This window comes from Anabrus simplex, chromosome 3, assembly GCF_040414725.1.
Source record: "Anabrus simplex isolate iqAnaSimp1 chromosome 3, ASM4041472v1, whole genome shotgun sequence".
NCBI lineage: Eukaryota > Metazoa > Arthropoda > Insecta > Orthoptera > Tettigoniidae > Anabrus > Anabrus simplex.
This window is the reverse complement of record NC_090267.1, coordinates 341,688,049-341,715,359: the sequence shown is the minus strand read 5'-3', so window position 1 is coordinate 341,715,359 and position 27,311 is coordinate 341,688,049. Positions and strand designations below refer to the sequence as shown.

At 39.0% G+C, this 27,311-nt stretch overlaps 1 protein-coding gene across 1 annotated transcript in view; it reads left to right on the top strand.

Moving 5' to 3' along the window:
* Nucleotides 1–18,454, top strand: part of LOC136867312 (general odorant-binding protein 19d-like) — a 37,353-nt gene extending 18,899 nt beyond the window's left edge. Inside the window, exons 4-6 of the mRNA XM_068227072.1 lie at nucleotides 8,030–8,186; nucleotides 13,683–13,750; nucleotides 18,297–18,454. Coding sequence (XP_068083173.1) covers nucleotides 8,030–8,186; nucleotides 13,683–13,750; nucleotides 18,297–18,329 — 258 coding nt within the window. The 3' untranslated portion in view covers nucleotides 18,330–18,454. The remainder of the gene's footprint in view (nucleotides 1–8,029; nucleotides 8,187–13,682; nucleotides 13,751–18,296) is intronic.
* The last annotated feature ends 8,857 nt before the right edge of the window (nucleotides 18,455–27,311 follow it).

Genomic DNA, 27,311 nt, shown 5'->3' with positions numbered 1-27,311 from the left:
CAGGCAGCCCCTGAGTTCATGGGGCACTATTAGCAAAGAGACAAGGCAGCCTCGAGTCGGGGAGTTTGCTCGAAGAAGTCATCGGATGGTCTCGAGCGTCACTTTTGACCGGGGACTCATATATCACCCGCACAGAAAACAAACTTCAACCATCGCCCACACAAAGATCCTACAACATTCTTCCCCTCATATTACACAGTGAAAATAGCCTTGCGACAGAAATTAGGTTCCTCCTGTATACTTCAGTTGTGTATCTACTATTGGAGTACGTCATTAAAAAAATTGCTACATGGCTACATGCTCTCCAAAACCGAGCACGTTTTGCTTTCATCATCATTATCATCATCATCATCATCATCATCATCATCAACATCATCATCATCATCATCATCATTCATCCTGCTTATGTAACATGACCTTTCTAATCCACTGCTCGATTCTTATTTATACAGACACTGTACATGATTCATAACTTTATAATTTTCCTACTACCCTCTAGAGCCTCCTACTCAGGTGCCGACACGTGTAGCCGATATTAGCTGCGATGGTCACATGGACACTCATCAGGATATATGGAGGGAAACGGCTGCCAAACATGTATAAGGAGTGAAAACAAAAATCCATTAATCCAGTAACACATTAGGAAACTACGGGACTCAAGATTTCAAATTTAAGAAGACAAAGGACTAAACTCCTGCATCTACGAGGGAGTTTGTGTTAGCAGCGATTCATATTACAAGTAAGCTGTGCCGGGCTGAGTAGCTTAGATGGTTGAGCGTTGTCCTTCTGACTCCAAGTTGGCAGGTTAGATCCTAGCTCAGTCCGGAGGTATTTGAAGGTGCTCAAATACGTCCGACAGGATAAAATTCCGATACCTCGGCGTCCGCGGAAACCAGATAAGTAGTTAGTGCGACGTAATGAAAGAACGTTAATAATCTGTGATTCATGTGAAGGAAATAACGTGCAGATTACAACCACTTGATGTTCCAATTACAAGCGATTTTGGCTGCATGTCTTAACTTCTGCCCGTTTAGGCACTGAAGATATGTCGACGGAAGCTGTTTAATAATAAATTTGCTGTAGTTGACATGGACCACTTGGCGAACTAACCGATGCACTTTATAGTCTCAAAATCTAGAGCATGTGGTCTCGAAACCGGGTCTAACCGCGAAACAAATCATGGCACAAATGTTCGAGATGCCTTCTTCCCACATATAACGATATACTTTTCTTTTCTGGTCGACTCGCTCGGAAGATACCCTGATAGAAGCTATATAGATCTCAACAGAAACGGTGAGGATCATCGCTCATCGATGGACGCATGACTTTCAGTCACACGACGTGGTATGATGCTGAAGTGGATTGAAATCCACGTCATCCTTAACAAAGTTCATTTCACGTCATCGACAGTTTCACTACTAATGTGTAGAGCATATAATCAATTCTCTACTCCTGTCTTATAGTTCCGAACTGTAGCTGCATATGAAGTTTTCACCGTCAGACTAGAGAGGTTTTAGACACCACCCGAGAGAGGATGTTTGACGTTGAAAACCGGTATGCTTAGGAAAATTGCCGCAACTAGCATTCTTGAAGTGCGTATAATGTGATAAGGAACTCTGTATCCAATCTTCTACACTTCTTGGAGATGTGGACCTCGTAATCATTTACCAGGAACCATCAGAAATCCATTTTATCAACTCTATGAGTGAACATGCACATGTCTGCCACTACAATATAATTGACGATTGGCACATACTGTAATGTATACGGCAATCACGACCGCAGAAATCGCAACTCAACAATCGCAAGCGATTTGCGCTCCCTTCCTCATTAGCGTTAGGTCGCATTCTGACCAGCCTCAATTTCTCAATGTAACCCCTGTACGATCAGGTACTCTATGTATATATAAAAGAATATGTCCTGACTGACTGACAGACACATTCATCATCGCCGAGCCAAAACTACTGGACATAAAGATGTGAAATTTTGAGGATACATTTATATCACAATGTAGGTGCTCGCTGATGGAGGATTTTTTGATATTCCACCGCTAAGAGGGTGAAAAGGGGGGTGAACTGTTAAAAGGAGTGTATCCATACCTCAAAACTTTAAAAGTTTACAGATGTAAAAATGTGTATTTAGAATCTCCTTTAAAAATAAAGAAACACCAGGAGGGATGAAAAAGGGTGAAAAAGGGGTTCACTGCTTTTAATGAGGATACTTATATCTCAGAAACTGAAGATACAACCTGTGACAATAAAGGTCGGTGAATAGTCCTGTACTATCAACATAGATAAACAACGCAAGACAGTGACCTTACTGTCCTTCAAAATGGTCCCCTCCCATAACTATGCACTGCTGAGATCGGCGATACATATCCTGGAAACTTAGCAGGAAGGCTTCCTTTGGGATGGTGTTCGAAAGCCTCGTCACGTTTCGCTGGATGTCTGGAATATCGTCAAATCTCTTTCCTTTCAAAGTGAGTTTTAGTCATGGGACATTTTTCGGACGAGGGAATCCCGAAGAACGCCATCCCATGCTTTGCCGTTTCGTTTCAGTGTCGAACCTGAGACAGGTTTCATCGTCAGTGACAATACAGTTCAAGAAATTTGGTGTCGCATCCGCCGTTTCGACAAAAACCTGTCTTCTGATCGTCAGTCTAGTGATGTGGCACAAGACGAGAACACGTTCTCCTCTTCCCTAACTTCTAGGTAACGACTCACGGTTAATCTGTAGTTCATCCGCTATCATGCGCACAGTTAATCGCCGATCGTTCGTGATTAATGTACTCACCTCAATGTTATCGTCACTGACGGTGGTCGCCGGTCTTCCGCTACGGTGGTTGTCGGAAACACTTTCACGGCCTCCTCGAAAACGAGCGAACCATTCGTACACACACTTCAAGGACAGTGCTTGATCTTCATAAACACGTACCAGCATCGCATGCATTTCTTTCGGTGTCTTGCCAAGCTTAAAACAAAACTGTAAGTTGATCTTTTGGTCGTTCATGTTCCTGTTAGCAATTCAGAACCAACGCACTAAATACGCACTGTGTCAAAAAGATCTTAGACGGCACACACACGATACTCAATTGAACAACGTTGGGAGCAGGTGGTCAAAACCTGTTGCTACGCAGGTTCAGCGTTGTGTGTCGCCAGTATTGCCGGATCGACCGTTCTGACTTCATTCACTAACTTTATTGTCACAGGTCGTATTACAGATCTGAAAATTGGTATTTGGAATCTCCTTTATAAATAAAGAAACAAGTATTTTTTGTTTCTGGAAAATTGAATTAATGGGGGTTGAACAGGGTTGACAAATGAGGTGAATTTTTTGAAATTTTTTAATGGGTGTATCTATATTTCAAAACTTTGAAAGTTTACGGATGTAAAATTTGGTATTTAGAATCTCCTTTAAAATAAAGAAAAACGATTATTTATATCGTAAAATCCCACTGGGAGGGGTAAAAAAGGGGTTAAATGCCTTTAATGAGGATACTTATATCTCAGAAACTGAAGCTATTACAGACCTGAAAATTGGTATTTGGAATTTCCTTTAAAAATAAAGAAGCATTTACTTTCTGTTTTTTTTTTTTTTTTGGAAATCCAATTAATGGGGGTTAAACAGGAGTGAAAAATGGGGTGAACTTTTGGAAAGACTACATTTACAGTATATCTCAGAAAGGTAAAATGTTACAGACGTAAAAATTGGTTGTTGGAATCTCGTGTAAAACTAAAGAAATATAGGTGATTTGTTTTCGGAATCTCCACTTATGGGGAACTAAAAAGGGGGTGAAATTTTAAAATGAGCACTTCTACAGTATATCTCAAAAACTTAACGTGTTATAGATATTAAAAATGGTATTTTTAATAACAATAAAAAATATAGAAACATGTACTTTTTTCGGAAAAACCACTTCGGAGGGGGGTAAGAAACATTGAAAATGGGGTTGAATTCTTTTTATTAGGATACTGATATCTCAAAAATTGAAGATGTTACAGACGCGAAAATTGGTATTTGGAATCACCTTTAAAAATAAAAAATACGTATTTTTGTTTTCGGAAATCCACTTAATGGGGGGGGGGAGTAAGAATTGAAAAATTAGTTGAATATTTGTATGAAGATACTATTATCTCAAAAACGAAATATGTTGCAGACGTGAAGATTGGTATTTGGATCTCCTTGAAAAACAAAAGTGCATTTTTGTGGGAAAATCTTCTTTAGGGTGCGGGGGTGAAAAGGATTTGAATTCCTTTTATGAGGACACATATCTCAAAAACTGAAGATGTTACAGTCGTGAAAATTGGTATTTAGAAGATCCTTTACAAAAAAAGGAAACACGAATATTTTCCGGAAAATTCACTTAATGGGGGGGGGAGTGTGAAAGGATGTGAAAAAGCGAATTATTTTTATCGGGATACTTATATCTCAAAACGGAAGGTAACAGACGTGAATATTGGTATTTGGAATCTCCTTGAAACATAAAGAAACACACCTTCTTTTTTTCGTTTGGTGGTGGGGAATCAAATTAACGGCGGTGGGGTGAAAAACAGTTGAGACCAATTGATTTTACTGTTCATAATGTACTTGATTCTGATCATAAGCCGATCATTTTTTATCTTTCCTGGCTTTATTTTCAAGAGCCATCTTTTCCCTTGGAGAACTTAAAGTTAGATTACACTAGATTCTCATGGCATATAAATAAAACTTTAAACACATTTGAAGTAAACTATAGGAATGATTGACCGTGCAATTGTTCACCTCTATAATAAGATCAATAATGAACGGAAGTATATCATTCGTACGGTATCGCCAGAAATCCTTCGCACTTCCCTACGCGCTACAATGGTGTTGGTCACATTGTCAGCAATGACAATGGTGTCAGATGTAATTTACTGCCAAGTAGCAGTCTTGCTTCTTTTGCGGGGTCCAGAATAATAATAACAATAATAATAATAATAGTAGTAGTAATAATAGTAATAATAATAATAATAATAATCATGTTTTGGACCGTCGTCAAATTGTGCTGACCCCCTGGAAACGAGTCCGGGCCGGGTAATGAATACGAATGCAGTCCTGCCACGGGTTCAGTACCACCAAGGCACCCAAGACGATACCACGCCGGATCTTCTCAAGGATTTGATCCATATTAAACATGCTTATAGGAAAAGATGGCAGAGATTTAGGGAACCAACTGACCGGGTGGAATACCTGGATTTAGCCCGGGAAGTACGAAATCGATTGCTGGAAAAATAATGAAAAATGGGAGGAACTTTTCCGTAATCTCTCAGAAAACGAGTCAGATCGCGAATTTCGGCGGATCATATATAAAACGTTAAGCATTCAGTTATAAATTTCAGTGTAATACCGGTTCTAAGCACGGGTATCCTGCTAGTCTATATACGAGAAACTGAAGATTTTACAGGCCTGAAAATTGTTATTTGGAATCTCCTGTAAAAGTAAAGAAACATAGGTGATTTGTTTTCGGAAAATTCACTTAATGGGAAATAAAAAGGGGGTGACATTTTAAAATGAGCATTTCTACAGTATACAGTATATAAAAACTTAACATTTTACAGAAATGAAAAATGGTACTTTGAATCTCTATTAAAGATAAGGAAACATTTTTTTTTTGTTTTCGGAAAAATCCACTTGGGTGGGGGAGGGGGGTATTTCAGATGGTGACATAACTACTGCCTCGGGCTCATTAACGTTGCCAAATCTTAATCTGTGCCTGAAGGTCGCTCACCCTACTATTTCTCGGAATTCATCTGGCCGAACTAGGACACTGTCTATCTGCATTCCTGTCTTCCCCGCCTGTGCGGCGAATCTGCTACAAGAAGAGAAGTTTGTTTGCCAGCTACAATAATTGTTCCTTTATCTGCTTGGCACAAAGTTCCTTCACCCAGTATATACAAAATACAGTAACAATTTTCTTCACTCCTAACTTCTGGCTAATATGAGCTGCGTCCTGTTTGCCGAGATAAAATGTCTATGGCATAACGTGCAAGAAAAAGTCATATATACTATAGTCATGAATACGATTGCTCATTTCTAACGTGCAAGTTCTGTTCTAAATAATACAGTTCTGAGTGTATAAACTTACTCTGACTGTCATAGGTTCATTCCTCTGCTACTGACATACATTATAAATCGCTCTACATTCCTTTATCAAGCCTAACACAAAAAGTCTAGAATAGCTAGGTAACACAGAATGACAGACTATTCACGGATGACACTCCAAAACAATGACACTTATTGATGATCGACGACTTAACGAAGACTGAATGTAGACCGAATGTAGTCTCTGTGTAGACTGATCGTAGACTAAATATAGACTGATGCTTGATTCTCTTCTGCACTGTCTTTTACACCATCGCCGGGACTACTTTCTTCCCGCCACGGGTGGTATCTCTCGGATCTCTAACTTCTGAACTATTTGTCACATCGATTCACTAAGCATAGTTCTGGGTTCACAACAATATTACGAATACACTGCTCACACTTGATTTAATATGCGATTGTACAGATTAAAAAAACTGTCCGGCTTGGGTAGCGCTCTGTCGACTTCAGTATAACGGTCGGTGGCTGTACCTAGGGCATATCTCCTCATACCTCGGAAGGATATATTCCTATGACGCATTTGCTGTTATTTAATCACGTAGCACTTTATTACACTTAGAAACTGTCTCTAAATCATATTAATTTTCACTCGATTTCGGAACACACTACTTCTCCTCTAAGCGACGTCGAAATTTAAAAACATGGACTGAACAATGTTGCCCGCTAATTTTAAAACTGGGAAAATGAAGCATTTTTATTGGCTCCTGGGATTATCTTCATGGACTGAACCATTTTTCAGGAAGTGTCGGACATCGTTTCATTCCTTGTTTCTTGTTTCTCATCTTCTTTTATCTAGCCTTCTTTGTCGTTACTCATCTTCGAGGCCACTTTCTCACGCTATCATCCTGGGAGAAGGCTTCACACGGATCTGCACCCTAAATGTTGAGTGGTAATTTTATAAATATTTTTATGACCATAACAACTCGTGATTTTAACTGAGATAACGAGCTTAGGGTTCATCTTTGTGCAGTCTTAGATTCTGCCCGCAGAAGATGTACTGTGAATCTGCTCTGTTCTCAGTATTCCTGTCAATAAATTAAATATTATACCATATCAGACTCGATCGTATTCATGCAATATAAAGGTATATATGTAGTTCAAATAAATATACTTAAATGTAACAAAAACTGAGCCCTGCTTCCAGATCTAAGTTCGGAATTAACTGAGTTTTCAATGTGATCTAAATTGATTACTAATCGACTACTAAATTAAGTCATGCCCATACAGTTCTTCAACACTCCTGGATGAGTGGAAAGTAAATGTTTCTACTTTCTATGACCCATCAGGCTGAGTAGTTCAGACGGTATAAATGCTGCTAGTTGGCGGGTTCGTTCTCGGCTCACAATCCGGCCGGTAGCATTTGAAGATCTTCATGTACGCCATCGTCATGTCGTTAGACATACTGGTGCTTAAAGGAACTACTGTGGGATAAATTTCCAGCATCTCGGGGTCTCCGTAAACTGAAAAAGTAGTTCGTGGGACGTAAATTATTATTATTATTATTATTACTATTATTATTACTATTATTTTTATACCCCCAGTACTAAGTGAGGTAGAGTGGTTTCAAAGCTGTCTCTTTGACTGGAAATGGATGTATTAGTTTTAAACTTTTTCAACTTCCTACAGTGAAATCGAATCCCTTTCCTTAAAGTTGAACCCAAAATGTTTTAATGCATCAGTTAGGCAGTTATCAATGATTAATTACCACTGAATATTGTCATATGTATGAAATTAATTAAGCCTCTAATGAAACTTCACTAGCATTGTCATGATCTCCATTTTTGAGTTTATAACGGTGCTGCTTGTGGATCGAAGTTTGTCTCGTATTATGTGACTAATAGCCAGGTGACTATCATGTTTTATGTTCTGGGCCTTGTGAAAGTCTTAATGAAATGTTATTTTACAGTGTTTGCAGTACTGCGCTTTCAACAAAGCAGGTCTTATGGATGGAACATCTTTAGCTCCCGAGGAAGACATTTTGAAAATTTACAACTCTATTCATAAAGATAATGAAGAGTTCCTCGCCCAGGGTCCGAATGTTGTCAACGAATGTGTAGATGAAGGTAGGTTATGAAGTCTTTATTCACTGTTTTACAGTAGACGTGCACTCAACCGAACAAATTTTGGCCTCTAGCTAATATCAAATAATCCGCCTTATTAGAGATCCACCAATCAAGTTAAACCTGCACAGTAATGGCCATGAAACGAAAACATACAAAGTGTCTGGCTTGTAAACATCACTGAGATCAGATTTCTAGATCAACGTATAACACGCAAACAACAAATATCGCATGAAATTGTTTCTAGAAGGTAAAGAGTAGCTATTTTTCCTATAAACCACTTAATAACGTGCTTCATTACCGGCTTCGATAGTGGGCTGTAGTTGTTTAATTGGTTGAGGCACTATGTATGAGAGATAGGGTAGCACATAAATTACAGTGGATTGCAATGCTCACTGCCCTTGTTTTAATCTCTTAGAACAACTTCTAAGCACATTTGCTTTTTGGAATACACTAACAATATGGACGGGGAACAGTTATCTCATTTCCCTTATTCCGTTTCATTTTGCTCTATAGCAGTACGTACGATAGTGTTTGATCAATTTATAGCTTAGGTAAGAAAGTAAACACATACAGGGGGCGCATTATTTCTTTGTATTTTTGTTATTAATTAGACACTTTATGGTTTGGTGCAGAAAACATGTTTGTTCTTTGACACATTAATCAAAACGTAAATGGCTTCGATTTTTATTCTTATAATAATTGAATGCGGTGGGCAGATAAGGATAAATGCTGTATTTCAGTAGAAGTATGTTGATTCATCAACGGGATGACCAGCGGAATATTACCTCAGCCTGTAAAACGGATCGTTAGTGTCAGATACCATAGTGGTATGTTGAGGTTCCAATCCAAGTTTTTATCCTTCTTGTTCAAAATTTTTATTATATTATTTATTATAGCATTGCTAGCTATCGTGTGATTCCGTGTGGGAGGTGGCCAACTGACCTCTAATGGAATAAAAATATCTCACTGTACTGAGATAACGACCGACGAAGATATTGTTCAGCAACTGGAACATATATTTTCATGTGGAATCCAAACCACCCCGTGGGCTCGCTTAATAACTCGTATAAAGGCCTTCCGTTTCGATTACAGCTTAAGGTCGGCGAGGAACGGAAGCTATGAGACGAGCAATTCATTTCCAGCTCTCCACAACCTCCTCCCAAATATCAGATCCTAGATCCCAAAGGTCTTCTTGGATCTTGGGGTGGGGTCGGGCTAGTTCTCCCTCATGACGACCTTTAACTCAACCCGAATGTTTTTGACTGGAATGAGATCCGCAAGGAAGCCAGTCTGTAAGAATGATTTCACCCTGCTCGACAAACCATCTCTGGACCACCTTTCTCATCCGCGTGTGATTACAGAAGAAGCTGAAAATTATATTGCGATAAGTACACTGTTTCACTCAAATTCACAAAATTCGGCTATCGCAGAAGATGGTTGTTCTAGATGAGTACAGCACTATCTAAAACGGTGTACTACGAAACGAACAAATATGAAGTTAATGTTTAAAGAACAGGTCCAGCTTCGGATTCGAACACAGATAGGCAAAGATCTCATCCAACAAGCCACGCCTAATCCTAAGAGTTCTAGGTCGCTGGAGGTGTAGAGTATCGCAATACTCGAACGGACTAACCCGAGTATTCACGAATGTTTACGAAAGAGTATTGATTCACCATCGAGCCTGTCACAGATATCATTCTAATATTATGCCTCATCAACGCCAGTCCGTCCGCGAGCAAGTTACAGCAACTGTAGAGGAGGGTCAAATGATGGCGTCTGCGGCAGGTGTGGGATGTGGGATTCTTGTCAGGACAGCTAGAAGGTTAGATCAGCTGTACCGCGAAACAGGACATTCCAGTAGACACCGTGGTAGATGACTGCGGTGTGTTTCCACAACAGCCCCACATAGTGAGCTGGTGAGAGCATCACGTCACAATCTGTTTGTGAATGCGGTGCACTTAAAACATAATACTGGGTTTCTTGGGTCCGGGGATACTGTTCGGCGACGACTCTGTCCCCCTGCTGCGGAGCAGGAGTGGGCCATCAAGCCGAAGCTCTCCGACGAACATCAGCTCTACCGCCTAGCATTTGCCGAGGAAAATATCGATCGCGACTGGGAAAATTGTATTTTCTCGGACGAATATTGGTTTTTCCTCGGTGAACGATGGTCTGATAAACGACACGAGCCCCTTTCCATAGTGGTCGCATATCTTTACCGGTAAGGGGATGAATATCCGCTTGAGGACTTGGAATGATCTTTAATATCATGCACATCATTCTGTATAACCCGCCGTACGAGTCTTTGCCGTTTACGTGTGAGCGCGCTTGTGTCTCTTTTCTAAAATGTATTGACACGCCAGGGGACTAGCGGTGAGAGAGGTATACTCCGTATTGACATCAGGCACACATTCGTCAATGTTGAAATCAGTATAATAATAAGTAATTGAAACCATTTTAAATAAAATTAAATGGCTTGTACAAACATTTTATTGAGTAGTTTCTGAAGACGAACCTGTAATTTCATTACTCGTGTAATTTTCGTCTTCTGCCGTATTTGTCCAGCTACTATCCCATATTTCATTAGTGCATCACGGCGCCAGTATACTTTCTCAATATCCTTAACTTTTCTACATTCTTTCATAAACTCTGCACCTTGGATGAAACCTATTGAATCACAATAGCTCCTTGTCCTGCACCATGGTTCACCATAACCCCTTGAACGTCTTTGTGCTCCTAGCACTTCTTTACCATGTAGTGGGTATCGATGAATTCCTCACCTGTGTACACAAGATCCCTTTTAGGTACATTTCCATTCTGTACTAATGCACCAACAAGTGCTGCGTGTCGTGCAAAGATACATCTAACCTCCAGCAATTTACAGTATTTACGCATATTAAATTTAAATCATATACTTTTTATCTCTATAAATGTGCTTCTTTCCTCTAAAGGATAACTTTGGGATTATAAATAAGTTACCGTAAAGAGGGGATTTCAAATTTGACACCTCCTGCGGATTGTTCACACTATCAATATTACGCACAGTTCTTTTACTTCAGCCGAGAGCTTTTTCAGCCCTTTCCACGGATTTCCGGCGAGAGATAAGGAGACTTTTCCTCCTTAAAAAAACTACAGATGATTATATTACATTGCTGCCCACAGATCAAAGTACTACGCGTGATTTCTTCGGGGGGCGTCGGCATTCTAAATGCAATGCAATGGCATGTCATATTCTCAAAATGTTCTGGAATATTTACAAGCCTGCTAATATGGAATAACAACTTGCAATCGAGCTTAGTGTTAGTGATACAGCGATATACGCATGGAACTGTACATTGCGCTGCGATTCAACTTACTGCGCCACACACAGCTGTTTGTTCGCTCGAATCCCGCTAGCAATGATTCATACAACTAGTAGTACGTATCAAGTTTCCTGATCACGGTACCACTGCAAGCGAAGGTCCCGATGTTGGGTCGTTAAGGGATATACATACCATGTGAACAGTTCCCCGTGCACGCGGCGGGGGCTAAAAGTCGCGAAAACTAAACTCACGGTCGAGTGGCACCTCGTGTTCACGTTTGCACGAACTACGACTTCATTGCTAGAGTCAGTCACTAACACTGAAATGAAATGCCGTATGGCTTTTAGTGCCGGGAGTGTCGAGGACAAGTTCGGCTCGCCAGATGCAGGTCTTTTGATTTGACTCCCGTAATCGACCTGCGCGTCGTGATGAGCATGAAATGATGATGAAGACGACACATACACCCAGCCCCAGTACCAGCGAAATTAACCACTTAAGGTTAAAATTCCCGACCCTGCCGGGAATCGAACACGGGACCCCAGCGACTAAAGGCCAGCACGCTAACCATTTAACCATGGAGTCGGACAGTGACTAACACTATTGCACTTAAAAAGACAAGTACTCACCGGTGATGACTTCAGTAACTTCGAGGCCGTTCCTACAGAGCTGTAGGAAATTTCCCATTGCAGAGGACACCGAACGGATTTTTAGAGGATTCTTTGGGGTGCCCAATATCACCGAGAATGTTTTATGTGAGCGATGTGCGTCATCGTCTTCACTTATTATCTGGAGCAGTTTTAGTTTTCTTAAATTATTAAAAACTTTATATAATTGCATTACGACTTGGCACTTGATCAGCAGGGAGTTTTTCTTGAGAATCTCCTGACAGCACGAGCCGATCCAAAATAAACGTTCATGTTGAAAAGAAAGGGCTATTATTAGCCACTGCTTAGAACAGTACCGTAAACATGCGGTTTCAACAGCTGTTTAGCACAGACTATTAAGCACCCACAGTTCCCATACACGTTCGGGATTTACGTCTTATCAATCATGACCTCAGCGATATCGCAGCTGGACTGGACTCCCGAAGAGCAAGGACAACTAATTCTGTTCACGCAGTATAAGGAACCTTGCGATTGTAGTTATGTTTCTGCCTGTCTCCCATCTGAGAGGGATGTTTCGTGGTCGCTGAATTGTTCCGTGAACGACTTCCCGAAGTTACTAATGAACTAAAGGGATGAGTGGATACAGAACTAGCAAAAAGTCAAGACAGTGCGTTCCTGTGTTCACTCATAGCGGAAAATTTTTGTATTTAGCTGCATTAAAATGCTATTTGTAGCGGATTTGAAAGTTTCTCCCAGTCTTCCCGATATAACTGGCGTCACACTGGTTACACGTCAAATTCTTTTATAATTGTATCTTAGATAGCTTTTCATTGTTAAGGTAAAAAAAGACATTTGAGTCTGAACGAGGTTAAAACTTAAATACGAATGCCTATACTGATATTTATATAAAAATAAAATTGAAAGCTATGAACTAGATTCGTACTGTGAATCACTAGGGTTGCTGATATAACCTGTGTCCTACAAGGTCACATGCAAAGAAATACTTCTTTATATCCACGACGGGGCCCTGAAATCAATGCTGGAATCCTACGTGGCCAGACGGTAACAGGGCGCAGCTGGACATCTCTGGCGGGATGTCTGAAGCGTGACTCACGTTTTTCTGCTCGCCGAGCCGCTGCTGGATTGCCCATAGCGAGGGCTATTCAATCCAACCCGCGGCGACTAGTATCACTTTCCTGTTCCTTACACTCTTTACCAGCACCTTGCAGTAGAAATAGGTGGATAATTCTTTGCATCTGGTCTTCTCTGAGGATATTGGTTACGTCACCATTCAAATTAGGTTCTGGCATAAAAGGTGTGACCCTTCCATTGTAAGATTAATGTTAAGAAAGGTACTAATCAGTATCAACTTTTCCTCTTAAAACTACAATAACGATCACATTACATTCAATTAAGGGGAATATCTTCTGGAATATGCCTGTATCATAATAAATTATAACAAAAAATATGTTACTGTATTAATTATGGCTTGTACGATTCAATTTAACACATCATTTTATGAAAATATTGAATGAATTCAACGCCCGTTCAAAATATGATCTTAATATGCTCTCTGGCTTTATGCTTTTTAGCTTCAAACCTGAACACGGATGATTCCTGCTTGTTGGCCTATTTCTTCCGGCAATGTGTTCTTGATAATGTGAGTATGAATTCATTTTTTTAGTCTTGAATAACAAATAGAGGAGGAATATTCAATATTATTTCATTTACAATGTAATGTCTAATGTTCAGTTCATATACTAGGCCACAAGATATGTACACTTAACGAACTAGAAGTATCATATTGGTTGAACAGCAACTGTAATCTCTCCCCTCATTCAACAGAATTCGACTGAACGGAAATTCTTTCGGTTTCTTGATATACATTTGAACTGGCCTCTCTCGTGTACAAAATGATTAAAAATCGTGGAATTCTAACTAATATAGACTCTCTTATGTTGCACGATAACTGACGTTACCTAAAAGCATTTGAAAACTGGCTGAAAAGTGTAATTATAAAGTGGCATCCACGAAATTTAATTTTGATATTCTTGGAAGAACAATTTTCGGTACACATCCGTAATTTCTGTTACTTTTTCCTTCGTGTTTTGTATGACGTTTAAATTTTAGATGAACTGTAAATTTCTACAGTAGTTGATGTCTCAAACGTGATTGTGTAATTTTACTCGTATGTATATTCTTATTTATTTGAAAAACTTCTGCTCGCCCTGCTATCTTATCACAAGAGGACACATGGAAACTGATGGATGAGAGACAACGTTAGGTTAATCGTCTTTACATCGTCTTGGTGTTTTACATATTATGGCATGTTTAACATTCAGGGATCAACTCACACTGGTGTTGTTTCTTCGTGAGTTACCGCTACAGCTTTCTGTGACCAATTAAGTATCTATACACGGCTCACTATGAATCGTATGACTTGCTCTTACGATGCAACACTCCGTTTGTATGTCTCAAAGAAATATCCACGTTGGATGGCGACGTTAAGTCTTGAGCAAACCCCTGGTGTTATTCGACGGGAGTATGGGCATTTATGAAAATCGTAAGAGTTCAAAGTTTGTAACGTTGTACTGTGGAGGCTGTGTATATTATATCATGTAATTATTGCTACTTAGTTGTCTAATGTATATTTCTTCAGATTAAGAATCGAATTACTAAATACAGTGAAGGGGAAGAGTACAGCTGCTTTTACAGTTTCTAACTTTTGTATCTTATTGTAAATGTCGTTATCATAGGTAAATTTTAATACTTCTTTAGTATTAGTCACCTCATCTATCTGGAGATTATTCTTGTAACTGACAATATTTATATACTGCTAATTGAATATACACTCCCCTTATTCATTAAGAGCCATGTCCTTCTTTGAATCTGTTTCTTCCTAAAAGTACCTATACATATTCTTTCATTTTTAACTAAAATTTGTATGACTGACAATATTATGCTTGCCATCATGTTATCATTAGCTGACATCTTCGCTAGTTTCAATTTCCTAGTAAATTCCTTCAACTTCTCCTTACTTCTACAGCCATTTCTAACTCCATTTCTTTCCAACCTGCACCTCCTTCGTAGTCTCTTTACTTTTCTATTATAATATAGTGGGTCTTTACCATTCCTTATTACCTTTAAAGGTGCTTTTAAAGGACCCTTTAATAACTAAGAGGAGAATTCCTCAAGGCAGCATTATTGGACCTTTATGTTTTCTTATACATAAATGATATGAATAAAGAAACAGAATCATATATAATGATTTTTGAGGACGATGTTATTCTGTATAGAGTAATACATAAGTTACAAGATTGTGAGCAAATGCAAAATGACCTCTATAATGTTGTGAGGTAGTTATTAGGCAACGGCTTGATGATAAAAGTGGTTAAAATCAGGTTATGAGTTTCAAAAATACTAAAAGTCCTCAGTTTTAATTACTGCTTGATGGGGTGAAAGCTCTTTATGGGGGTTATTGTAAGTACCTAGGTGTAGGAAAGATCTTAATTGGGGGTAATCACATAAATGAGATTGTAAGTAAAGGGTGCAGATCTCTGTACGTGGTGATGTGGTGTTGTAGCAAGGATGTAAGGGAAAAGGCATATAAGTCTCTGGTAACACCCCAACTAGAGTTCGCTTCCAGTGTGGGACCCTTACCTGGATTAGATGATTGGAGAACTGGAAAAAATCCAAAGAAACGCAGCTGGATTTGTTCTGGGTGTTTTTTGACAAAAGAGTAGCGTTACAAAAGTGTTGCAATGTTTGGGCCGCAAGACTTGGGAGAAAGGAGACGAGCTGTTCGACTAAGTGGTATGTTCCAAGCTGTTAGTGGAGAGATGGCGTAGAATGACTTCAACAGACGCATAAGTTCGAGTGGTGTCATTTTAAATGTAGGAAATATCACAATATGAAGATTAAGTTCGAATTCAAGAGGACAAACTGGGGCAAATTTTCGTTTATAAGAAGGGGAATTGGGGATTGGAATAACTTACCACGGGAGATGTTCAATAAATTTCAAATTTCTTTGCAATAATTTAAGAAAAGGCTAGGAAAACAACAGGTAGGGAAGCTGCCACCTGAGCGACTGCCCTAAATGTAGATCAGTAGTGACTGATTTCAAGAGTGCAGATGGGGACAAACTTTAATATTTACTCTGAACATTGCGTAATATATCTTTGAAGCTATTCTCGCTTTAATCCTTTTACAAGCCCTGTTGGTACCCCAAAATATCAATGCTGGCACCTGAATGAAATTTGCTTGGCGCTCTCGTATTTCGCCCCGTCCTACTGAGAAGCTTACTTTAAGACCAAATTAATATTCCGCTAAAATATGTCACTATGACCTGCCTCTCGGATTCACTGGTATTCTCAAATCACCTGCAGTCATTTCTTGCCTCGTGAGTCTCAGTTCAAAGTTTCGTTGCTACTTCACACTTTCGCTCATAGTACACTCACTGAAATGAGAATGTTCACAATTGTCTGCCAGTAATGGTGTAAAGTATGGATAATGCAGTAAAATCTCTGAACTGGTCAGTTAACTTCGCTCCAGTGTCGAACTCAACAAACCAGAACTAATTCATGTGGCAACGGCGGGACACGAGATCACTTCAATACATGTAGTTAGTCCACTGATAATTTTTTCCATGTAACGCAGTCATTTCGATCGTCGCATCAACTGTTATAATTGTCTTTATATCCCTTGGTTCCCATATTTTCATCCCTCACTACAGAACACTGTGTTACATGATGACTTGGACCATGACATACATGCAGCCTGGACAATCTCAATTTTCGTGGAAACTCCACCCTCACTGTTATTCTCTCCAACACTCCATGCAATTTATCTTCAAATAAGCAGACACTTGGTTTGGATGAAAGTGATAGGGGAACGAAAGGGGCATTCCAGTCAGTATGTGCTTCTAAATTGAATTCGGGAGTAACCGTGAGTCAATGTTTGTACGTTTGAGATCAAGAACACCTCCTTGCACATGCGGTACATGTCTACCAAGAGACCGCTGCTCCACCTCATTACAGATGACGCGTAGTCAGGGCGATGAATCCTCTCGGCCTTTATTCTTGGTTTTGTGAACCGAGAACGCTTCTCATGTAGCTCCTCAACTGTTCACACTTAGGGTGAGTGGACCTCGAAAAAACCCTCACATTCAGATGAATATCCATGAATTTGCCGGGATTTAAACACGGAGTCTCGTGGATCGCTACCCCTAGACTGTGGGACTGGCGTCAGATCTGGATAGTACATCATGACTTCGTCAATAATTCTTAGCATTTCTTTCTTTTTTTCTTTCTTATTCATATATTTTTCCCTTCTGTTCTTTCTTGTCCTACTGCCACGCTTTTCATTATTCAGTAGGGTCATCGGTGTGACCTGTGTCATGCACATATGAACTCGGCCTACTTTAACATCCAGATGCCCCGTCTTATGCCATTCCTATTTGGATGTCTTCAATCACTACGTGTTTCCGTGCTGGTTGAGAATCTCCTGTTGTACGTAAATGGAATGTTTGTGTCTTAGTAACTGAGGTCATAGGATAAAGAATAAATACCTCACAGTCTGGCTCCATGGATAAATGGTTAGCGTGCAGGCCTTTTGTCCAAATCGTCCTTTGTTGAATGCCCGTGCGGGTCGGGGATTTTAACCCTTGTTGTTTAATTCCGATGACTCGGGGGCTGGGTGTGTGTGCCGCCTTCAGCATTACAAATCATCTTAAGTGTGGACACTTCCTCATAGCTGCGCAGGTCGCCCTTAAGGAGCCTAGTCGAAAAAACCTGCACCAGGCCTCTGCGGAGTTCACACGCCATTATTATTATTATATTATTATTTTTATCATCATCATCACTCTCTCACAAATTACTTGTGAGATACTCTAGAAGACGGACATCCAGTACTCTACTTAGAAATAATATTTTCAAAAAATGTGTCGGAGTTCCAGTAATAGGAGCTTTAATATGACTTCTAGTGTACGTTTACGGAAACAAACCACAGGAGTATGTTATATATTATGTACTGTACAATATAATATTAGACAAAGTGTTCGGCAGTGACGTTTGATTTTATTATTCATGTTCAAAATCCAATTTTATTACTGCCAACGATAATCCATTTCTGGAAACACTGATCTTAAGAAATGTAAAGGAAAAAAAGCGTAAAACAAAGTTTTATATGCAATTTCTTATGTGTTTTAGACGTACAGCTTCGCGTACGAGGCCAGAAGTTGAATGCATGGGGAATAAATATACGTCCTGAGAAGAAAGTAAGGAGAAGATCCTGGCAAAACACCTTAATTCTTATGAATACTTTTAATGAACTAAAACTAATGTATCCTGAATATGAATAAATATGTTTCTGCAATTATGAAGTTATGATATTTATGGAATTATCAAACAAAATGATAATTCATGTTCCTGAACTAAAAGTGTTTAACCACTAAGCACAGCAAAATACGTCATATGGACATGTGCCCTGTTCCGAATGCTTACCGAGATTGAACACATTTGACGTACATTTGTTTTCGGGCAAGTGGCGTGCACGTACTGTATGTGTCTCACCCATCCAACCTACTTGTCCTTTTACTTTAGTCCAACCTACCTCGTTGCTTTCAATCTCTAATTCGGGATGTCCTTCTGTCTTTAATCTAGCCTGTTGAACGCGCAGTTGGCTATGGTGTATTGTGAGTGAAGTAGTGCGCGGGATTGAGACTGTATCAGAGAGGAACATCGGTTAACTGTGTTTGTACACGGACTGGCTCTAATGCCACACATCTGCACTGATGAAGAATATGCAGATATGGCGTATGTTTACGGATTCTGCTGTTGTCCAGGATTACCGTCGGCGCTTTCCGACACGTCGATTTCCTGATCGTAGAGTGTTTACCAGAGTTTTCAGCACAGTGCATGAAACAGGAATTCTTCCATGTCCCCAATTTTCTTCCGAACGTGTACTTCAACGAGCTGTGCAGGAACAGCAACACATTGTTTTTTTTTGTTTTTTTTTTTTTGCTAGGGGCTTTACGTCGCACCGACACAGATAGGTCTTATGGCGACGATGGGATAGGAAAGGCCTAGGAGTTGGAAGGAAGCGGCCGTGGCCTTAATTAAGGTACAGCCCCAGCATTTGCCTGGTGTGAAAATGGGAAACCACGGAAAACCATCTTCAGGGCTGCCGATAGTGGGATTCGAACCTACTATCTCCCGGATGCAAGCTCACAGCCGCGCGCCTCTACACGCACGGCCAACTCGCCCGGTCAACACATTGTTGAAATAGTGCAGCGTAGTCCTACTAACAGCACACGGTGACTTTCTGTGCATATCAATGTCCCAGGAACACGTGTGTGGTGAACATTAATGCGGAAAACTTGTGCCCATTTCAAAACGTCAAAGAGGTTGGGTGGGCAAGACACATACGTGTGCACCACTAGCCCACATCTACTGTACATTAAACGTGTCCATATGAAGTTTTTTGCTTCAAATGATCGTACCTGTCATATCCCTGTATATTGACCATTCCTCTTGAGACACCCTGTATGTGTACAATGTTCTTTACCGAGAGTTGGTGATATTATAAACAAGTAATAACAAATAATGATTGTATTGGTATTCAACCTTCACCTTATTAACTTATACAAAAGTTTCTGCACTTAACTAAGCTGCTAACGAGAAGTTCCTCGTCTTCAATTACTGCTTCCGGACTGTTAAATGCTTGGGGAATAAATATACATCCTGAGAAGAAAATAAGGAAGAGATCCTAGCAAAACACCTTAATTCTTATGCATATTTTTAATTAACTAAAACCAATGTATTCTGAATAAGAATAAATATGTTTATGACTAAACTTTGAAACGAATTAAGTCAGACATTACTGATTACTCCGACTCATGTAATATAAAGAATTTCATCAGTAAATATAGCTGCAGGTATACAAAATGTACAATCAGTGTTGGGTGCCCGGAAAGTGAACTACCAAATAAATAAAATTAAAGAATTAAAGTCACACTTTACGTTAACAGATCGCAGGTCAAATCTCCTGGTGGTCCATACCTCACTCATATCTGAAAACCTACGCCTAGGAATGGGTAAACTAGTTGATAAGTAAGTAAAACAAGAGGAACATAGAATAAACAATTTAAAAAGAAAAGTAGTGCACAGAATATACTGATTACGACGATAGGAATTTTATATTGTTTTAGAGAACTAAATTTATCGCCTAAAATAGCTGTTGTTCCTTTCCCCTTTCTTGCTAGAAAGTAGGTATTATATTAGAATTTAATAAAAAACTAGAGGAAACGGTGTTTCACTCAAAGTTCCACGTTTATGTAATTGCAAATATTACTCTGTTTATTTTTGAAGAATTCCTAAACTTCATTTAGTTGTGTTGTAATTCCTTTCGTAAAGACGTTATAATAGAAACACTATCCTCTTTAATGCCACGACCGTGCGAGTTGGCCGTGGGGTTCGAACCCAATGTCGGCAGCCCTCAAAATGGTTTTCTGTGGTTCCCATTTTCATACCAGGGAAATGCTGGGGCTCTACCTTAATTGATGATGATGATGATGCTTGTTGTTTACAAGGGCCTAACATCGAAGTCATCGGCCCTGTACCTTAATTAAGGCCACAGCCACTTCCTTTCCACTCCTAGCCATAAGACTTTTCTGTGTCGGTGAGACGTTAAGCAAATTGTAAAAAAATTAATGCTATGAAGGCCTTGTAACAAGTGACAGTGTTAGCAGAGTAGTAGGACCTGGTTCTCATTCTCGTAAACCTGCGCTCATTTGTCTCATTCTCCAATAGACTGATGCAGCAGCTTACTGAGGTCTAACTACTCTATGTGCTGTGAGCTCACTTACACGACTAGGTAAGTAACACATGCACTCATGTTATGTTTTATTGTTTTGACATAGAATACGTCTGTAGTTCCGGTACCGTACCTGAGCCGGGGTGCGTAGCAAATACATGAAGGTACGTACGAAAGGGATTGCTAAACAAGGCACGCGATGATAGTTTTTAATATCTCATTATAAAGGGCAAGGACCAATGTGTTACCTTGATATCGAGTGATGCAGTAATGCTGCCATCTTGAGGTAGTGAGGTCGTCGTGACGCACGGCTAACAATTACAACACTGAACGAGTCCAACCGAGTCCACGTTACTAGAAGGCCAGCCCAGCAAGCCAGCCAGAGCAGATTTACTCATCCAAACATAATTTCATTTGTAAAGACTTGGTAAATTGATATATCGTGCCTTCTCTTTGGCCCCAACAAGTTTCAAATCTCGCCCTGTTATGGACCAATTTACCAGTCCTTTCCTTTTCAATACTTTTCATTTCCAAATCTCCTTACACCTGCCATTGTGTTTGATATAATAACAGTTACCGTATTATGATTATTATTGTTCCGGGGTATCTGTGGGACGCAGAGAGGTGAAAGAAGGTGTGGGCTTGAATGGGTCTAACTACAATATCAAAAATTAATTTTAAAACTTTAAATGAAAGTTATATTTCCTTTCAAAAAACAAACTTAACAAATTTTTACTTATTGAAATAACAATGACAAATTTGGATATTAAAATAGAGAACCCCAGAATAGGGACTTAACAACTTTGGGCTTCAAGTCCCTAGTTTACACATTTACAATTCAAAAGTGGTATTATTTAGACAAGGATAGAAATTCCCAAATTCAAGAGCACTTTGCTCCAAAAGTTACAATCTATGGCCTTCCAGAGGCACCCCTCACTATTACAGAAATCTCAGAAAAGAGCTTACATGATCTCCAGCATTAATCAAGGAGACGACGCTCAAATTCTTACTCAAGGCAACATTTCATAAAATATCTTATACATTTCTGACCTCTCTAGGCCCATCTTACACTTTTACAATATTTACACAGGGGTATCAATTACCCAAACTAATGGGCCTTTGTGGAAAAAAGAACAGGTTAAATTACTGCCCCGAACACAAAATGAATGGAGGCATACCCTTGCACTCCTAGAAAATTAAAACCCTAATTGGGCTCTCGGCCCGATGATGCAGAGGCTAATCCCAAACTACTGAGGCGACTAGAATGTGGATTCATTTAATACTTTACAGAAAAGAGAAAAGGTTACAAAATCCTAGTTACCTCAAATTAAATCAAAGGGAACTCAAAAGGGTAACGCACTCTCTATCCCCGATTTACATTTTAAAGAATTTATGAAATTTTACATTAGCGGAAAAAAAGGTTTACATTTTAGAAAACAGGAGGTTACATAATTAGAAATTTGAACCTTCCCCTCGTGTAAGTCTGCGGATGTAGCTACAGAAAAATTAGACTGGTGGTCATTACCTTGGCTGATTGACTGCCTGGCGAAGAATGAAGCGCCTCGCCTCCTGTCTTAACACACACACTCTCAGAAATACGGCGATCAAAAGACAAGGTAGCCAGAAAAGCCGCAGCTTATATACCCAAGGGGACGGTTCTAGAGGGTTCTGGACTAGTCCGGACACACCCTCTCAATTTTATTGGCAGAATCAAAAGTTACACCCAAAAACCAACAAGAAGCCTGTGATAGCCTGAGAAACAATTACAAAAAATTCCTTATTGGGCAGATTCAAAACTGGAGGAATGAGAAAGAAGTGTTGCAAACCTTGAAATAACAACATAAATGAAAGTTAATTTAGTTTGTGTGTCTTTAAAAGTAGGAAAGATCACAATATGAAGATAAAATTGGAATTCAAGAGGAAAAATTCCTGCAAATATTCGTTCATAGGAAGGGGAGTTAGGGATTGGAATAACTTACCAAGGGAGATGTTCAATAAATTTCCAATTTCTTTGCGGTCATTTAAGAAAAGGCTAGGAAAACAACAGATAGGGAATCTGCCACCTGGGCGACTGCCCTAAATGCAGATCAGTAGTGATTGAGTCTTTTACCTTGCACCAGAGTGCATTACCTCAGCGTTTTGTAATGGCATATAAGGAGAAAAGTTCAAACTTCTTGAAGTAAAAAACACAAAGCAAATAAATCCAATCAGTTTAGGCAACTTCACAATAACACAGTTACTCAGTACTTCAATGGTGACATTTTCAGGTCAAAGTCCTAACTACATGCCGTAGGTGTTTCGCGTTTTGTTAGAGAGATAGCGTTCCTTAAGGCGCTTCTTTTAAATAAGCGGAGTTGAGGTGTACCTCCCGGTACAATTATTATTAATCGTAATCATCCTTTATTCCATCACATACCTAATATAATGCCCTATTCATTCCATGTGTGTCCATTGATGATTAATAAGTTCATAGTTGTGAACAAACCCTCAGTAATATCATTTCCCGACTTCAGTAATTTTCTTCTTGACAAATATCGATTCCAATTCTCATAACATTCTTTCCGAACCTTTAAATATATCCCTAATAGTTAAACTATTTACACTGCCCCATGTACTACTAACACAGACTCATTATTTTCCAACTCCCATTTCTAATAATGCAATGAAAGAATGTAGGAAATTATTATTCGATATTCTTGGACCAGTTCTGGATCAAAATGATTAAATCGAAGGGACAGAAACGCATTTAATCATCCTAAACTCCACCGACAATGATTATAAGGAAGAATTTATTACTATAAAAATCACCCCTGTCCATCAACTACAGACTTACCGGCAGTCCACAGAATTACCGTACCCTCTTATTCTAATTTTCATCAGTCATTCCAGATTGATCTTCCTGTTAATATACTGCTACATCTGTTATAAATTAATCTCCACAATCTGAAACAACCGGTACTGAAAATGAATCCCAAACCATATCATGATTAAATTTATTTTAGTTCAGATCATGTAAATTATTGGACTAGAATAAATTACTGTGTGAAAAGTTAAAAGTAATTTCCCATTATTTGCAAAATACGTCGCGGTAGCAGAAAACCTTAATCTAAGTCAAGACATTGAAAACCAATATTTTGTTTTCATAGAAGAACGCTGACAGTAACTTCCTCTATCCGTTAGTTGGGGGCTTTGTTAATTACTTTTTTATATACTGGCTTTAAATAGTTATTTTTGTATATCTCAAAACTCTATTTTTTTGACATGTTGTGTTTTAGAAAAATCTATTCAATTGTCACATCGTATCAAAATAAATAATTTTGGAGGAACAGTGTGACTGTGAGCATGATTTTAGTGGTGGATTCCAGTTTTATCATCACATCACCGAAGTTGGTTTTTCGTGGTTCCTCATTTTCACACGAGGCAAATTTCGGGGCTGCTACCTACCCAGTACTACTTCTTTTCCGTCTCCGTGCCTGTGAAATCCTCTGTTTGCTAGAATGTCAAACCACTAACCAAAATATTGTATGGCCAGGGATGTTGACTTCATATTTCTACGTATCTCAGTTTTCTCTATTTTAGATTGTATCAGACCATTTTCTCTTCTTCTGCGCGGTTTGATGGTTCAGATGGTTGAGGCGCTGGCCTTCTGACCCTAACTTGACGGGTTCGATCCTGGCTCTGTACGGTGGTATTTGAAGGTACACAGATACGTCAGCCTCGTTTCAGTAGATTTACTGGCACGTTAAAGAACTCCTGCGGAACAAAATTCCGGCACCTAGGCGTTTCCGAAAACCGTAAAAGTAGGTAGTGTGCGACATAAAACCAAAACCATTAGGGCTATTATTAAGCTATTAGTCCTTTCTATTGTTGGCGTTCCACATGCGTTCCCAGAGTGACAACAAGCGGAACCAGTGCGAAACTACCTCGATCTCACCGTAGATTCCTTCTATCATTAAAATAACGCAAGTGAAAGTGAAACACAAGACTTGTCACAGTGGTTCTCTTTACCCACTCATTAGTGAAGTAATGGAACCTTTTTAAGTTTATAATTTCAATAAATTACACACAGTTTTTCAATTAATATTACACATTCACCTGAAATATCAACACTAAAACTTCACGGAAACTACTGTGCTAAAGCACAGAGTTTTTTCCGTTTTAATTTAATGGGCTAAACTAAAATTAGGAATGTTTTCATTCAGAATTCTATTTAACAAAGAGCAATGTGTACACATTCTACCGTGTTACAAAATGTGAATGGGAAATTCATTTTTAGTTTGCCTGGGGTCATATGTGCGTAACCAAATAAACAACAGCATTCTGTTGTTTGTAAATGCTTTCGAAACGGGAAAGAAATATCAGTTTTTCTGAAAGTGATCTAATCTATCTTCTCTCTCTGAAAAAACGAACCATTTTCGTTCACAGGTTATTCAATAATTTGTGCATACGTTCTACACCATAAGGATTAAGAAAAATAACTGAGAAGAAAATGCAGGTGAATTAATGGCGTGTGGACTGTTCGGATGCAACTTGCGCGTCTATGAGGATACGGCCCTACCTATTCTGAATTAGAATATTTTATTAACTTGTTTAATAGACGGTGGACAGTTATGAACATTAAGAGAAAGTCAATTGGAAGCAGAAAGAGAGAAGTGGATGCTTCTCCATTCACATCAAGAGATGATATCAGATTACAGTTTCTTGAAGAATTCGTGAATTGGTTGAGGACATGGTTTAGTATGACCTTGAAATACCTTTCGCCTTTTAGTAGACACTTTCAGGGCTCTCATACAAACAACAAGTATCATGATTGAGTTTATAAGCTTTGGTTTAGATCTACCTTGAGAAGAGATTTAGTTCTTATAGACAGTTGTGTGTTGCCAATTATAATGTATCTGTTTTACAAGTTTTTGAAGCTGAGAAGAAGATAAGAGTGCAGTGTTTGTTAGTATTAAGGTCCGCAAAATATAAAGAAATACATTTAAGCAAGAACAAGTTTGAATTCGATCAAGATTCATTGAACATAACTGATGAGATACAGTAGATATATGCAAAGAATCTTCCAGTGTGCTAGTTAAAGTAAATGAAACAGAAGTAGACTTCGATAACATGTTTCTTGTCATTTACATTTCAGATTAGGCAGCTTTTAAGGTAGCCAGTAATCATAATTGCAGGTACTCTATCTCGAACATACCAAATGAAACAGTGGAAAATGACATGTTTAATAGCTTAAACAGAGGTAGTTTATCGGTCCCATCAGAATTGCTCTTAAATGTGTGTACAAGTGTATATAAGATCATGCAGATTTTAATCTCTGAGGAATATCAAGTAGCATTCCTTCAGAGTAAGAATCAGAAGTGTGTACCTATTTATTCAGCTTGCTAGGCTAAGTGTAAGTGTTACAAGGGAGTGCTGTTCATATTGTGAAAAACCCCTATATGAACTTCTCTGCCCATTTTTACCCTATTATGCAAATATTTTGATACAACTGCACAAAACATGTTAATGATGCTGATGCTATGGTTAAAAGTTCTGGCAAAAAAAAAAAAAAACTGATTTTGTAAGTTGATTCCCAATGTAAAAAAACAAAAGGATTTTGATAGACATAGGATTGTATTGTTTTTTTCTAGTTGTAGCCATATGTTTGTTTATTCCCATATTTACATTGCCGAATTTATTTCAATTTTCACCTTGTTTTATATGTATCCAATGAAAACTGCTCTTCCACCAACGTTTTATTTGAGAAAACATCATTGAATGTTGACTTCCCGTATGTTACAAGTAATACGCCAAAGAGAAGCAGAACAGTGTTGCCAAGTTTCAGTGTCATGGCCTTAGTGTAGTCTGGCCATGGACTCACACCAGGACTCTTTGATACGAGAAGTGGAAAACATCAAAGGGAAAGCAACACGATTCTGGGTGATTTCCAACAAAGGAGTAGTGTTACGAAAATGTTGCAAACGATGGGATGGGAAGACTTGGGAGTACGAAGGGCCAGGTGCTCAACTATGTGGTGAGTTTCGAGCTGTCAGTGAAGAGATGGATTTAAATGACATAAGCTTGATCGGAGATTTTAAAAGTCAGAAAGAGATGAGCCAAGAAACCTTTTCTTGACACTTTACTATCTGTTTTGTCCTACTAATGTTCTTGTGATAACCGTCATCTCCGTTAGAATATCTTTGATCTCCTGCAGGAATGAGCTATTCCATTCTGTGAATTTCGCTAACCTCATTTTTGAGTTTTACTATCCCGACTAAGGATTGTGTTCCTTATATTGAATGTTACAGCTCATATACTGATTAGGATGCATCCTCTAATTACCTCCGTATTTGCATGGTATCTAAGGCATAATTCTAGGTTCGATTCAGAATTGACAAAATATGTTGCAAATACAAACAGCAAGAACGGAT